The 14,064-nt window shown below is 44.0% G+C and overlaps 1 protein-coding gene across 7 annotated transcripts in view; it reads left to right on the top strand.

Moving 5' to 3' along the window:
• NBEA (neurobeachin) overlaps positions 1-14,064 on the top strand; it is an 899,093-nt gene that overhangs the window by 397,754 nt on the left and 487,275 nt on the right. For 5 of the 7 annotated variants that reach the window (XM_069758974.1, XM_069758979.1, XM_069758975.1 and 2 more), the window contains exons 23-25: positions 735-952; positions 4,927-5,080; positions 5,434-5,457. In XM_069758974.1, coding sequence (XP_069615075.1) covers positions 735-952; positions 4,927-5,080; positions 5,434-5,457 — 396 coding nt within the window. The remainder of the gene's footprint in view (positions 1-734; positions 953-4,926; positions 5,081-5,433; positions 5,458-14,064) is intronic. The other 2 variants (XM_069758980.1, XM_069758976.1) reach the window with 1 other exon arrangement.

Genomic DNA, 14,064 nt, shown 5'->3' with positions numbered 1-14,064 from the left:
CAGATCCGCACAAAAGAAGTGACATGCACTTCTTTTAAATCCGCAGCGTTTCCGCGCGGATTTTTCTGCACCATCTGCACAGCTTTTTTTTTTTTTTTCCATTGATTTCCATTACAAGAGGTAGAGGTGGCGGTGCGCGAGGCCTAGAGGTGGCGGTGCGCGAGGCCTAGAGGTGGCGGTGCGCGAGGCCTAGAGGTGGCGGTGCGCGAGGCCTAGAGGTGGCGGTGCGCGAGGCCTAGAGGTGGCGGTGCGCGAGGCCTAGAGGTGGCCGTGCGCGAGGCCTAGAGGTGGCCATGCCCGAGGCCTAGAGGTGGCCATGCCCGAGGCCTAGAGGTGGCCGGGCACGGGGCCTAGAGGTGGCCGGGCACGAGGCCTAGAGGTGGCCATGCACCGAAGATAGCTGTTGTCTTTGAGCACTCTCTCCTGAAACCGCCATACAAATGCATGCTCAGATTGGCCGAGCATACATATGTTTTCAGTGCCAGAAGACGAAATTAAGTCACCACCAGACATTTTTGGCAATGGCTTATCTCCTTTTGTTATATACAAGAAATACCTTTTTTCACTGTCATTTATACTAGAGAAAATACAGAACTGCAATATTGTGGTTGGATTTATATAAAATCTATTAGCTGTGCAACTCTTGAAAAAAAAATCTCTTTGTTGTCTTATATGCGTTCTTAAAATTATTAAAAAAAAAAGAAAATAAAATACATTATTTTTTTGTTTCCTAGGCTGTACAGGGTCGATCTGTCAGTCAGCATGAACGAGACTTACGTGTGGATTTGGGATTCCGTGGCATGCCAATGACCGAGGAGCAGCGGCGCCAGTTCAGCCCCGGACCCCGAACCACAATGTTCCGTATTCCAGAGTTCAAGTGGTCCCCGATGCATCAGCGATTGCTGACAGATCTGCTCTTTGCTTTAGAGACTGATGTCCATGTTTGGAGAAGGTAATGTTTTTTTCACAGTGTCCATCTGTTTCTTAAAATATAAAGTAATAAAAGTTTGCGATAAGGAGGTAAGTTGTACCCTGGCCATTGCATGGGTTTACCTTGCAAATTTGTGGTTTATGACATTTTCAGGCTCTAGATAGGGATTCTCCGCTATTGGCTTCTCGCTTGCAATATCCCTCCATTCCATCGATTGACATGTACATGCATAGTATGGTGCTGCCTGGTGTTCACGGTGAATAGTAATGTGCATGTCCACCTAATGAGCTCACTGCTGGGGTCACACATGCTCAGTCAATCTCCCAACCAATAGGTCTTTGCATAAAGATTCCCTATTCACTACAGAGCAATCAGTAGAAAATCTTTCTGTCCTGCTTGTCAGGGAAAGTACAGAAACTTTGCAGAGACATTGTAGTATAACCAAAATAACTCATGCAGTGGAAGTAATAGGGAGCTTTATTGTCAGCTTCCAGATGGGGAAGGACACTGATTCTGCACAAATGAAGCGCATGAAAGCAATAGAAAATGTATTTCATTATGGTAGAATACTAGACCTTTTTGTGGGATAGTCACTTTTAAAGAAAAACATTTTTGGAGGTGCACACTCTACAACTGTGCTCCGTGAACTTAAAGGGAACCTGTCACCAGAAAAAAAAATGCTATAAACCTGCACATATGGTGTTAATCTGCAGGTTAATAGCGTTATAATGTCGACTGGTGTCACCCTGCCAAATTCTGCAGGGTGAAAATGAACTTTATTCCCCCCGGTGCTGGTTTAGTCACCGCTCTGAGTATACAGTGCGGCCACTGTAACAGCACCCCGACCCTGACTGACATCCGGCCCTAATACAGCCGCTGGTCTGTACACTTAGAGTATTTACTGAACTGATGCTGACCCCGTGACTGAAACTGTGCCCCCAGCCCTGACTGACACTGGTGTTACGGCTGGCTGCCAGGCAAGGCTGGGGGCGCTGTTAGAGTGTCCGCTCTTTATACTGACACTGTGATGGTGACTGATACTGGAATGCTGCAGGGCGGATTAAAGTTCATTTTCTCCCCGCAGTGTTCATGTTCAGCTAAATGCAGGCATCTGCCAGCATAATAATGCTATTAGCTTGTAGATTAAATGGAGCCTGTCACCCCCAAAATCGAAGGTGAGCTAAGCCCACCGGCATCAGGGGCTTATCTACAGCATTCTGTAATGCTGTAGATAAGCCCCCGATGTATCCTGAAAGATGAGAAAAAGAGGTTATATTATACTCACCCAGGGGCGTTCCCGCTGTGATCCGGTACAATGGGCGTTGTGGTCCGGTGCGGGTCCGGTGCGGGTCCTCCCATCTTCATAGGATGACGTCCTCTTCTTGTTTTCACGCTCCGGCGCAGGCGTACTTTGTCTGTCCTGTTGAGGGCAGAGCAAAGTACTGCAGTGCGCAGGCGCCAGGAAAGGTCAGAGAGGCCCAGCGCCTGCGCACTGCAGTACTTTGCTCTGCCCTTAACAGGGCAGACAAAGTATGCCTGTACCGGGGCCGCAGCGTGAAGAGGACGTCATCGTAAGAAGATGGGAGGCCTCGGACTGCGATGCCCATCGGATCGGATCGCCCACCCAGGTGATTATAATCTAACCTCTTTTTCTCATCTTTCAGGATACACCGGGAGCTTATCTACAGTATTCCAGAATGCTGCAGATAAGCCCCTGACGCTGGTGGGCTTAGCTCACCTTCGATTTTGGGGATGACAGGTTCCCTTTAACCCCATATCTGCGGGTGAATAGCGTTTTTTCTGGTGACAGGTTCCCTTTAAGGTACTTACAGAAAATCTGTCAGCAGGATTTTACTCCTCAAACTATTGTGCATGTAGCTTTTGTGTAGCTCTTTCTAAGACAAGTCCAGCAGTCCCTTTACATGGCCAGTCCATTCCTCCATTATTGAGAAATCAGTGTTTGAATTCATATGCAAATGAACTAATTGTTCATCTGAAGCCTCTGTCTATTCCCCATCCAGCACCATCACCCCTACCTGCATGACTGACTCTTTTTTTTTGCCTGAAGTCATTCTGCATAGAGGCTGTCAGTCAACCAGGAGGAGTCAGAGCCGAGAATAGAGCTGGAGTGACAGAGGCTTCAGATCTACCATAGTCCTTCAGCCTCATTTCCATATGAACTCTAGCACTGATTTCTCAGTAATGGAGGAACGGACTGGCCATGTAAAGGTTTTGCTGGATTTGACTTTAAAAGGGTACATGTGCATATAAATAGTTTGGGGTGTTAAATGCTGATGAAAGATTCCCTTTAAAGCAGTTCCTGTGGGCGCCCTAAAAATTTGTTGTACATCCACTATAATGGATGGTCATCATACTAGAATATAAAGATGTCTGAGAAGAATGAATCTCTCTCTTCGTTTCTAGCAGATTTGCTCAGGGTAACTTTAAATACTAAAATGAAGGGTGATCTTAAAATATTACGCTCACCGGTTCTGCCTCCACTGCTTGGCGTGGGGCTTGGCGCGTGGCTGGGGGTCTTGGCCTGGAGGTGTTGGTCTTGGCATGGCGCTGGGCTTGGCTTGTCGCGTGGCTCTTGGCATGGCACTGGGCTTGGCTTGTCGTGTGGTGCTGGGTTTGGCTTGTTGCTTGGCTCTTGGCATGGCGCTGGGCTTGGATTGTCGCGTGGCTCTTGGCATGGTGCTGGGCTTGGCTTGTCGTGTGGCTCTTGGCATGGCGCTGGGCTTGTCGCGTAGCTCTTGGCATGGCGCTGGGCTTGGCTTGTCGCGTGGCTCTTGGCATGGCGCTGGGTTGGCTTGTTGCGAGGCTCTTGGCATGGCGCTGGGCTTGGCTTGTCGCGTGGCTCTTAGCATGGCGCTGGGTTGGCTTGTTGCGAGGCTCTTGGCATGGCGCTGGGTTTGGCTTGTCGCGTGGCTCTTGGCATGGCGCTGGGTTGGCTTGTTGCGAGGCTCTTGGCATGGCGCTGGGCTTGGCTTGTCACATGGCTCTTGGCATGGCGCTGGGTTGGCTTGTTGCGAGGCTCTTGGCATGGCGCTGGGTTTGGCTTGTCGCGTGGCTCTTGGCATGGCGCTGGGTTTGGCTTGTCGCGGGGCTCTTGGCATGGCGCTGGGTTTGGCTTGTTGCGAGACTCTTGGCATGGCGCTGGGTTTGGCTTGTTGCGAGGCTCTTGGCATGGTGCTGGGTTTGGCTTGTTGCGAGGCTCTTGGCATGGTGCTGGGTTGGCTTGTTGCGAGGCTCTTTGTATGGCGCTGGGTTTGGCTTGTCGCGGGGCTCTTGGCATGGCGCTGGGTTTGGCTTGTTGCGAGACTCTTGGCATGGCACTGGGTTTGGCTTGTTGCGAGGCTCTTGGCATGGTGCTGGGTTGGCTTGTTGCGAGGCTCTTGGTATGGCGCTGGGTTTGGCTTGTCGCGTGGCTCTTGGCATGGCGCTGGGTTTGGCTTGTCGTGGGGCTTGGCTTTGGTCTGGTTTTGGGGTTTATCTTGGCATAGGCTGTTACGGTGCTACGTAGGCCTCATGGATTCATGTGGGACACTTCGATGATGTACGTCACCAAATGTGGGAATGCAGGAATGAAAGGTGCGACAAGTGACGGCGTGAATCCTAAGCAAGTGAGGGTCTGGCCGGAGAGCTGCAGAGTCTGGACAGAGGAGTGTACTCGCCATATTTTAACCCTTTCCCAGCCCTGACTGTTCGCCATATTACTTGATCAAATCTAACATTTTGGGGAAATGTGTAACAGATTGGAGATGTTCTGCATAGATTTCCTTGTTTCTAAAGTCTGTCTGTTCCTGCTGAGCTTTGCCTGGCAGTGTTATATAACTCAGTATTCTCTGTTGCCTGTTGCACATGTTCTGACGTCTGCTTTCATGAAACTGTGCTATACATCATTTGCATATCTCACTTAGCACATAAGCAGAATATTTATGCAGATTTCTTTTTACAGATGTGCCATCTAATGACAATTCTTTGTTCCTCAGCCATTCAACAAAATCTGTCATGGACTTCGTCAATAGCAACGAAAACATTATCTTTGTTCACAACACCATACACCTGATATCCCAAATGGTCGACAACATCATCATCGCCTGCGGCGGGATCCTGCCATTGTTGTCTGCAGCCACATCGCCAACTGTAAGTACAATGTCGCCATCTAGTGGCCCACCACAGAATACCATTCACTTTGTGTTGGTGCTGAGTTTGTTTTATATGTAATCACCGCTCCATATATTAATAGAAAAATCTTACTTCTGAATATTTTCTTTAAATTAGATACTATTTTTTAAATTATTATTTTTTTGCAAAAGTTTATTACAACATTAGCCATTTTTATTGGTTTATTACCTTTAACTTATTGAGCTGCTGTTTTTTTTAAACTATGTAATAATGCAGTTGATTTCACATTGACTTTTTTTGTTTCGATTTTAATGCTTTTCTTTTTCTTGTACTGTTGTGGTCTGTTTTCTGTGTGTCTATTTCATGTCCAGGGTTCTAAGGTTAGTATATCTGATGTAAGTTTCCTTTTTTATTATTTTTTCATTAACCCCCTAATCCACTGCCCATTATATGTTGTGTGTTTTTTACTTGGCAATACAACATGTTTTTTTTGTTATTGAACTCTGGCGCATGTGTGTATACAAAAAATATATATTTTCTACTTTGTTTTTTAATGCACATGTCATTTGTGAAATTCATACCAGAAGGGGGGCTTAAAGGGAATCTCAAATCACATGTGAATAAAGCATAACTATGGTATAATAAAAGAATTACCTGGATCTTGTATATGTTGGGTATTCAAGACCTCCACTTGCTGTGAGTGAACACTCTCGCTTGCTGTCACACAGCTGATGGGCTTGTTACAATGTTCCTGTCTGTCAATGGTCTAATCACAGCAACAAAGCAGTTTTCCTCTATTTTCTCTAAAGTCGTAAGCTGTGAAATACTTTGGGATATGGTCACATGGGAGATTTTACTATTTTTCAGATTCTGCTCCAAAATCCATATAAAATGTTTTTTGAATAACAAGAAAACGCACAGAACATATTTTAGACCCCGGCGCACCTGCCCAGTTTTCCCAGGTGAAGCCGCTTCAGGAAAACGTCGGTGGTTGTTTTAGGCTACGTTCACATTTGCGTTGTGCGATGTTGTGTCGGGGACGCAACGCACAACGCAAACAAAAACGCAACAAAACGCACGCTAAAACGCAGCGTTTTGCGACGCATGCGTCCTTTTTTGCCGAATTTTGGACGCAAAAAAAATGCAGCTTGCTGCGTCCTCTGCGCCCTACGCTTGCGGCAAAAAAAAGCATGCGTCGCAAAACGCAGCACAACGCATGTCCATGCGCCCCCCATGTTTAAATATAGGGGCGCATGACGCATGCGTCGCCACGGCTGCGCCCGACGCAGCCCCGCAAAACGCTAATGTGAACATACCCTTAGGTGCCATCACACTAGCAGTATTTGGTCAGTATTTTACATCAGTATTTGTAAGCCAAAACCAGGAGTGGAACAATTAGAGGAAAAGTATAATAGAAACATATGCATCACTTCAGCATTTATCACCCACTCCTGGTTTTGGCTACAAATACTGATGTAAAATACTGACCAAATACTGCTAGTGTGACGGCAGCCTTACTCAAGCAACTTCACCAGCAGTTTTGTCGCTTTGAACATTGCTGTGTGTTATGTTCATCCAGGCTTGGACTGGCCCACAGCAGGGCAGGAGAATCCTCCGGTGGGCCCCTGCGCAGGAGCGGGTCACCACCCTCTTATATGAGCAGCACGTGGCACTATGCTCTTGATTCATTATGTACAGACAAAGGCGGCATCTTATTATTCATCAATCAACCCATTTTCTTGCTATAGAAATTTTTGAAAGAGGATAAAGTCACATTTGCATGTGGCTGAAAAGTGGGGCCCTGGAGTTAATGTTACTGGTGGGCTTTTGGCCCCCCCAGTCCGACATTGTGTTCATCTTACGGGCTGCTATTGCGGCTCTTTTTCAGGCTGATTCCGGGCGTAAGCTGCTCAAAAGATACGATGCATATTACCTTCATGGATTCCGCCACGGATACTCTAAAGAAACCAAAAAAGCTAAAAAAGAATATACATAAGCCTTTTTATGGGAAAAATAACTTGCTGCTCATGTGTTCAGGCTTTTGACCGTCTCTTAACCATTTCAGGGTTCTAAAAATGGCAAGTTGTAAAAATAAATGTAATGTCCATCCGTCATGTCTTCTGGCAGTTTCCACTTGGAAGATTCTCTTTGATTTACTATACAAGTCAATAGGAAAGCTCAAAAGATGTCATGATTAAGGGAGCTTAGTCTCCAGAAACGCGTTGAGATTCACACCCATATGGTTCGTGCTGAAGTTTGTACCCTCTATGTTACAAGTTTGTGAATAAAGAAATTTTATCTTCACGGATTCGGTGGAGCTGGACATTTTTCTTCTTTTAAAGCTCAAAAGATGCCTGGGGGTCTTTTGGAGAGTTCTGTCATTGTTTTCGCTTAGAAAAACATTAGCAGTTACTTTTGTTATTCAATGGAGTAGAGAAAAAAAAACAGGAAAATGACAATACAAAAGATATCGAAAAAGTCTCCAAAAAAACATCGGCGGCCAAGACCGATGGAGAAAAAGCACAGGAAATTACTGGAAAAAAAACCAAAATACTCTGCAGGAAACAAATTTTAGAGTTTCCTGAAAAAACTTGTGCTTGGAAAATTCAATGGACTAAGCTGAGTTTAACTTTATGACCTATGACGTATAGATAGGTAGCCTCCCTTCTTTTTAGGCGGGCTTCGATGCGGAGCCCACATCTTTCCTGGCAAATGACATCTGATCCGGTGACATGTGCCCCAAACAGCCGGCGGTGGTATCACGATCCACCCGCTGCTGTTAACATGTTAAATGCCGCTGTCGATCTCTAATAGTGGCATTTAACTAGCGCTTACCAGAAGCGTGTCAGAAACCCCACCACCCATCTGCACCCATGTTACATGATTGCTGAACAACGATGGGTTGACATGACAGCCAGGGGTCTGCAGAACACCCCCCGTCAGGGCCGGACTGTCCTTTTGGCAATTCTGGCAAATGCCAGAAGGACCGGTCTGGTTGTGGGCTGCCTTGTGTGCTACTTTGTTAACAGAATCAATGTTCTCAAGACACCCATACTGTTAACAGTTGTGACGGAGCACAAAGCCGGTCACTCCGTCACTTACCTCAGCATGCAGTGGGTATAGAAATATTGGTCTTGTAGTAATTCTTCCTTTCCTCCATCCAGGGTAATATTAGTAATATATCCCATCTAGTTATTGGGGACGGGAACACCATGGGCCTGTGTGATTTTCAAATGCCAGGACTGAATTTCATCCCCAGTCCGTACCTGCCCCCCGTGCCTGTCGTTGGAGATCTCCTATGGATACCGCCCCATGGCCGGTGTTCATAAAAGATGAAACATAACAGGGTTGAAGCCTCGCTATTTGTAGCACAAGCGATCATACGACTGCAGCTTCTGAGACTACTGAAGTCGGTGAAAAGTGTTAAAAAAAAAAAAAAAAAAAGTTTTCAAAAATGTGTAAAAGTTCAAATAACCCCCTTTTGCCCCATTCAAATAACACAATAAAAATATACAGATTTGGTATCGCTGCGTTCAGAAACACCCGATCTATCAAAATATAAAAATAATTAATCCTGTTGGTAAACGGCATAAGGAGAAAAAAAAATCAGAACACCAGAATTGTGGTTTTTTTGGTCACAACAACATTGCAATAACAGGCGATCAAAACATCGGATCTACACCAAAATGATCTCAATAAAAACGTCAGCTCAGGGCGCAAAAACACGAAAAATGGAGACGCTACTGTTCTCGGGAAAATTGTGCTTTTTATCATTCTTAGTACAAACTTTAGAATTTTTTTTTCAACCACTTAAATGAAAAAGAACCTATACATGTTTGGTATCTACGAACTCGTAATGACCCAGTGCCAGGTCAATTTTTGCATTTAAAAAAAAAAGATAAAAATTGTAAAAAAAAAAAAAAATTATGGAATTCCACTTTTTTTTTTTTTTTTTTACAATTCCCACCGCCATTGGAATTTTTCCCCATTTTCCAGTACACTATATGGTAAAAAAATTATGTTCAAAATTACAACTCGTCCCTCAAAAAACGAGCCCTCATACTGCCACACTGACTGAAAAATAAAAAAAAGTTATTGATCTGGGAAGACAGGGAGCAAAAAAAAAAAGAAACACAAAATCCCAAAGTCATGAAGAGATTAAAAGTCATGTGCACATACCCTTATGGTTCTCATGTATTGTTATTTTCCCACTTGTTTTTTCAAAACTTTAATTCTTGGACTGTTTCTGCCTGCAAATAAAGCTCCAAATTTGGTCATTCATTGAAGCCGAAAATTGGAAAGGTTTACACTGTTTTTTGTATGTTTTTTTGCTGTGTATTTTGGAGCAGATTCTGCTTTACAATCCACAACTCTTCAAATACTCTTGGAGCATATTTCCTATCGATGTCAATGGGAAACGACTTGCAGAAGCAACATGTCAATTCTTGAGCATTTTTTACACTTGAAAAACAATCCATATTCGACCATTAAAGCAAGAACAACGCCCCATGCACAAAAATGTCTCAAAGAAAACCCCCCAAAAAACGGTTTGTACAACGTGTGGGGAAAAGTGCATGTAAAAAAAACTCCATACCCACGAAAAAAAGTCAGACTCTGGATGCCCCTTAAAAAAATCAGCTTCAAATATCCTCATAGGAAAAAAATATATACACATATTTTATTTATTTAACATAGTCTTATTCATATAGTGGCTGAATTTGGAGCTTTGTTCACTATAGAAATGCCTCAAAAATTGACGTTTATTTTTCCAACGTGGAAAGCAAAACCACGGTGTAGATGTGTTTTGCTATTGATATCAATTCAGAATATTTTAGTGTTTTTTTTATATGGATTTTAAAGCAGAATCTGCCCCCCAAACTCCGTGAACATACCCCTCGCTGTATGAGCAAGGTGAGAAAAGCATTGTTTTCTATGCTCTGTGTGCCAATACTGTATGATTTTCGTTTAGTGACAGTAAGTGGAAATCTTGACAATAATTGCCAATTTAAATTCAGTGATCTTTTTTCACATATGACTGAACTGCCCCTTTAAGAGGTTTTTTTCCAGATTGATTTTTTTGTGTGTGCTCATTTCACTGCTAATTTGTGATCAGATGTGTAGTGATGGAAGGCTGACATTGATCACATACTTGTATGATACCGATCATATCCACATGTCAGATTTGTTAAGAGCTTCTTGATAACGTGGCTCCCCTGAACAATGGCCCTGAGCTTAATGCCACAGGGCTGAATCACTCTAGTGATATGTCCACAAGGGATGTAATTAGCATCATGTTGCCATGAATTTTCAGAAAACTTCATTGTAGAAGTCTGTATGCATGTACCGTAGACGGCGCCTTGCTGCAGATTCACTGTGGATGTCGCCTTATTAAATTGGGTGAAATTTGTAAAATAAATCAACATTCTACAAATGTGAAATCCACAATGTTGGTCCAATTAGCTGCGGATTTTCTCAGCATTTGGATGGGATATCATGACAAATATCTCATTTACATGGCTGTTGTAGTGCCGGAAGCCATTTCCCCACATGAGAAAGCACTGTTTTTATTCTGTTTAATTTCTGCACCACAATTTGCAATAATAATCTGCTGTACCTATTGCCTTTTTTCTGTTTTTTTTAATTTTTGGGGGGGCCTTTACTTTTTTCTTTGTGGATTTAGTGCAGTGTTTTAGTACAGAAATCCTGGAATTCTGATCTTAAAAGCTCAGGTGCCTTTTTTCAGGCTTCTCATAGAAGCCTATAAGGATAAAAACACCACAAAAGCACAGAGAAGGCAAATCCTTAAAAGGAACCGGTCACCTCGGAAAACGCTACTTACCTGCAGTCACCACTCAGAGCACCGCTCACCGCGGATGTATGCACGCCGCAGCACTTTTATTACCAGCCAGTGGGGGCGTGCGTACATTCGCACTCACAGTACACTGAGCGCTGCCGTTCCGTCCACACCCCCATGAAGTAAGCTAAATCCCCCCTGTAGCAGCACATTCAGTGAGGCAGCAGTGTAAGGCTGTGTTCACATGTTACGTTTTTGCTGCAGTTTTTTAATTCTAATTTTAAGCTTTACAGCCCCAGTAAAGTCTATGAAATTTCTGAAATCTCGTGCACACGCATTGTTTATTTTTCCTGACAGATTTGGGAAACTGCTGCGTTTTTGCAGACTGCTGCATGTCACTTCATTCAACGTTTTTGCAGTTTTTTTGCAACTTTTTTTCACCCATAGAAAGTAATGGGTAAGTGCAAAAACGCAGCAAATAAGGCATCAGGTTTTAATGCAAAAGCCTTAAGGAAGTTGCATCATGATTTTTTTTAGGGGGGGAAGGGAGATGGCACTAAACTATATCAACATGCAGCCGAGACCATAAAAACGCAACAAAACCTGATTTTCATGAGCAGCTTCTTTATTGCCAAGAGAGCAGGTTTTGCCTGTGGGAAAAAAACGCCACGAAAACGCAACTTGTGAACATAGCCTAACTGTATTTGCCTGTATATTTACCCTGTATCTGCAGGTAAATGGTATTTATCGAGGTGACCGTTTCCCTTTAAAAAAAACCTGTCGTCTTATTCATGCTGCCTGTCTGAAACACTCCTGTGCTTCAGAAAAAATCTACTTTAAAGATCCAGCTGGGGACTATAGCCATAGACGAGTGTTGTCCGGCTCTGCCCGGCCGCCTCTTCCCAGCGCCCCTGCAGGTGGTTGCTCGGTCTCGCTCTGTATGAGGGAGAGACCTGTCAATCAACTGAAGCAGTGCTGGGAGAAGGCGGCTGGGGCAGAGACGGACTTGACTTTTCTGTGGCTATGGTCCCCAGCCAAATCCTCATATTTTTTTATGGCACAGAGGAGCATGTAAAGCATATACCAGGATGTCATGGAAGGCTCTGATTCATGCTGCATGTGGTTTGGACAGAATGAATCCGCTGGCAATATTACTCTTTTAAGTAATAATCATTGATTTAGTCATTTTATCGCATCATATGAGAGAGATCACAAAACCCCTGTGTTGTGTAGAATTACTTAACTCACATATTGATGGCTTTGTACAGCGACAATACAATGAAAATTGTGTCTTTGACGCTAGATCATGACTCCCCAATCTTTGACGCTAGATCATGACTCCCCAATCTTTGAGGCTAGATCTTGACTTCCCAATCTTTGACGCTAGATCGTGACTCCCCAATCTTTGAGGCTAAATCTTGACTTCCCAATCTTTGACGCTAGATCGTGACTCCCCAATCTTTGAGGGTAGATCATGACTCCCCAATCTTTGAGGCTAGATCATGACTCCCCAATCTTTGAGGCTAGATCGTGACTTCCCAATCTTTGACGCTAGATCGTGACTCCCCAATCTTTGAGGCTAGATCGTGACTCCCCAATCTTTGAGGCTAGATCATGACTCCCCAATTTTTGATGCTAGATCATGACTCCCCAATCTTTGATGGTAGATCATGACTCCCCAATCTTTGACGCTAGATCGTGACTCCCCAATCTTTGAGGGTAGATCATGACTCCCCAATCTTTGAGGCTAGATCTTGACTTCCCAATCTTTGACGCTAGATCGTGACTCCCCAATCTTTGAGGGTAGATCATGACTCCCCAATCTTTGAGGCTAGATCATGACTCCCCAATCTTTGAGGCTAGATCGTGACTTCCCAATCTTTGACGCTAGATCGTGACTCCCCAATCTTTGAGGCTAGATCGTGACTCCCCAATCTTTGAGGCTAGATCATGACTCCCCAATTTTTGACGCTAGATCATGACTCCCCAATCTTTGAGGGTAGATCATGACTCCCCAATCTTTGATGGTAGATCATGACTCCCCAATCTTTGACGCTAGATCGTGACTCCCCAATCTTTGAGGGTAGATTATGACTCCCCAATCTTTGAGGCTAGATCGTGACTCCCCAATCTTTGAGAGTAGATCATGACTCCCCAATCATTGAGGCTAGATCATGACTCCCCAATCTTTGAGGCTAGATCATGACTCCCCAATCTTTGAGGCTAGATCGTGACTCCCCAATCTTTGAGGCTAGATCATGACTCCCCAATTTTTGACGCTAGATCATGACTCCCCAATCTTTGAGGCTAGACAATGACTCCCCAATCTTTGCATATATGGAGGTTCAGCGATAAGATCCCTACTTATCTGGTAAGAAAGGGATTCTGTCAACAGGTTTATGCTGCCTAATCTGAGAGCATCATAATGTAGGGCAAGAGAACCTAATTCCTGCGATGTGTCACTTACTGGACTGCCTTCTGTAGTTTTGATAATGAACTGCTGATAAAACACTGATCTTATCATTTGAGGACTTGTAACTCTGTTGCTAAGTAGTCAAGCATATGCATGAGCTCTGTATTACCTCATCCTCACCACTGATTGGCAGATTTCTGCCTATGCACAGTGTACACAAAAAGCTAACACAGTGGTGGGGGTGTAATTATACAGAGCTCAGCATTCAGAAGAGTACTGCTTGATCTGGGATTTTATCAAAACTGCAGCAAACAACCCAGTAAGTGACACATCGCTGGAATCTGGGTCTCTGCACCTACATCATGCTGCTCTGAGATGGGGAGCAAACACTTGGTGACTGATGCTTTTTAAGGCTGGAATCCCAAATAGTTTTTTTTAGCCAAAGGCAGAAGTGGATTAAGGAACATGGAGAAATATAGCGTAAGGACTTTTCCCTACTGGATCTACTATTCCAGCATTAAGGTAATTTTTTAGAAACCTGCTGGCATACTCCCTTAATATTTCTATTTTGCATTGCGTATGGCCATTTTTGTATTGTGTATATAATGTATATAGTGCGCACTTGTGAATTCGCACATCTATATTTTCTCATAACTTTGTATCTTTCTACAAGAAGAAAGTTACATCATTCAGAGCCATATTGTATAATGATCTTCCCTCCATGTGGCAGATCGCCAGTGACATGACAGATAATATATTTTTCAGCAATCTGTCCCCTATGGTATTCAGTACATA

Source organism: Ranitomeya imitator, chromosome 3 (assembly GCF_032444005.1).
Source record: "Ranitomeya imitator isolate aRanImi1 chromosome 3, aRanImi1.pri, whole genome shotgun sequence".
In the NCBI taxonomy this organism is placed as follows: domain Eukaryota; kingdom Metazoa; phylum Chordata; class Amphibia; order Anura; family Dendrobatidae; genus Ranitomeya; species Ranitomeya imitator.
Note: the sequence above shows the minus strand (reverse complement) of the source record. Positions and strands in the feature narration are given on the sequence as shown.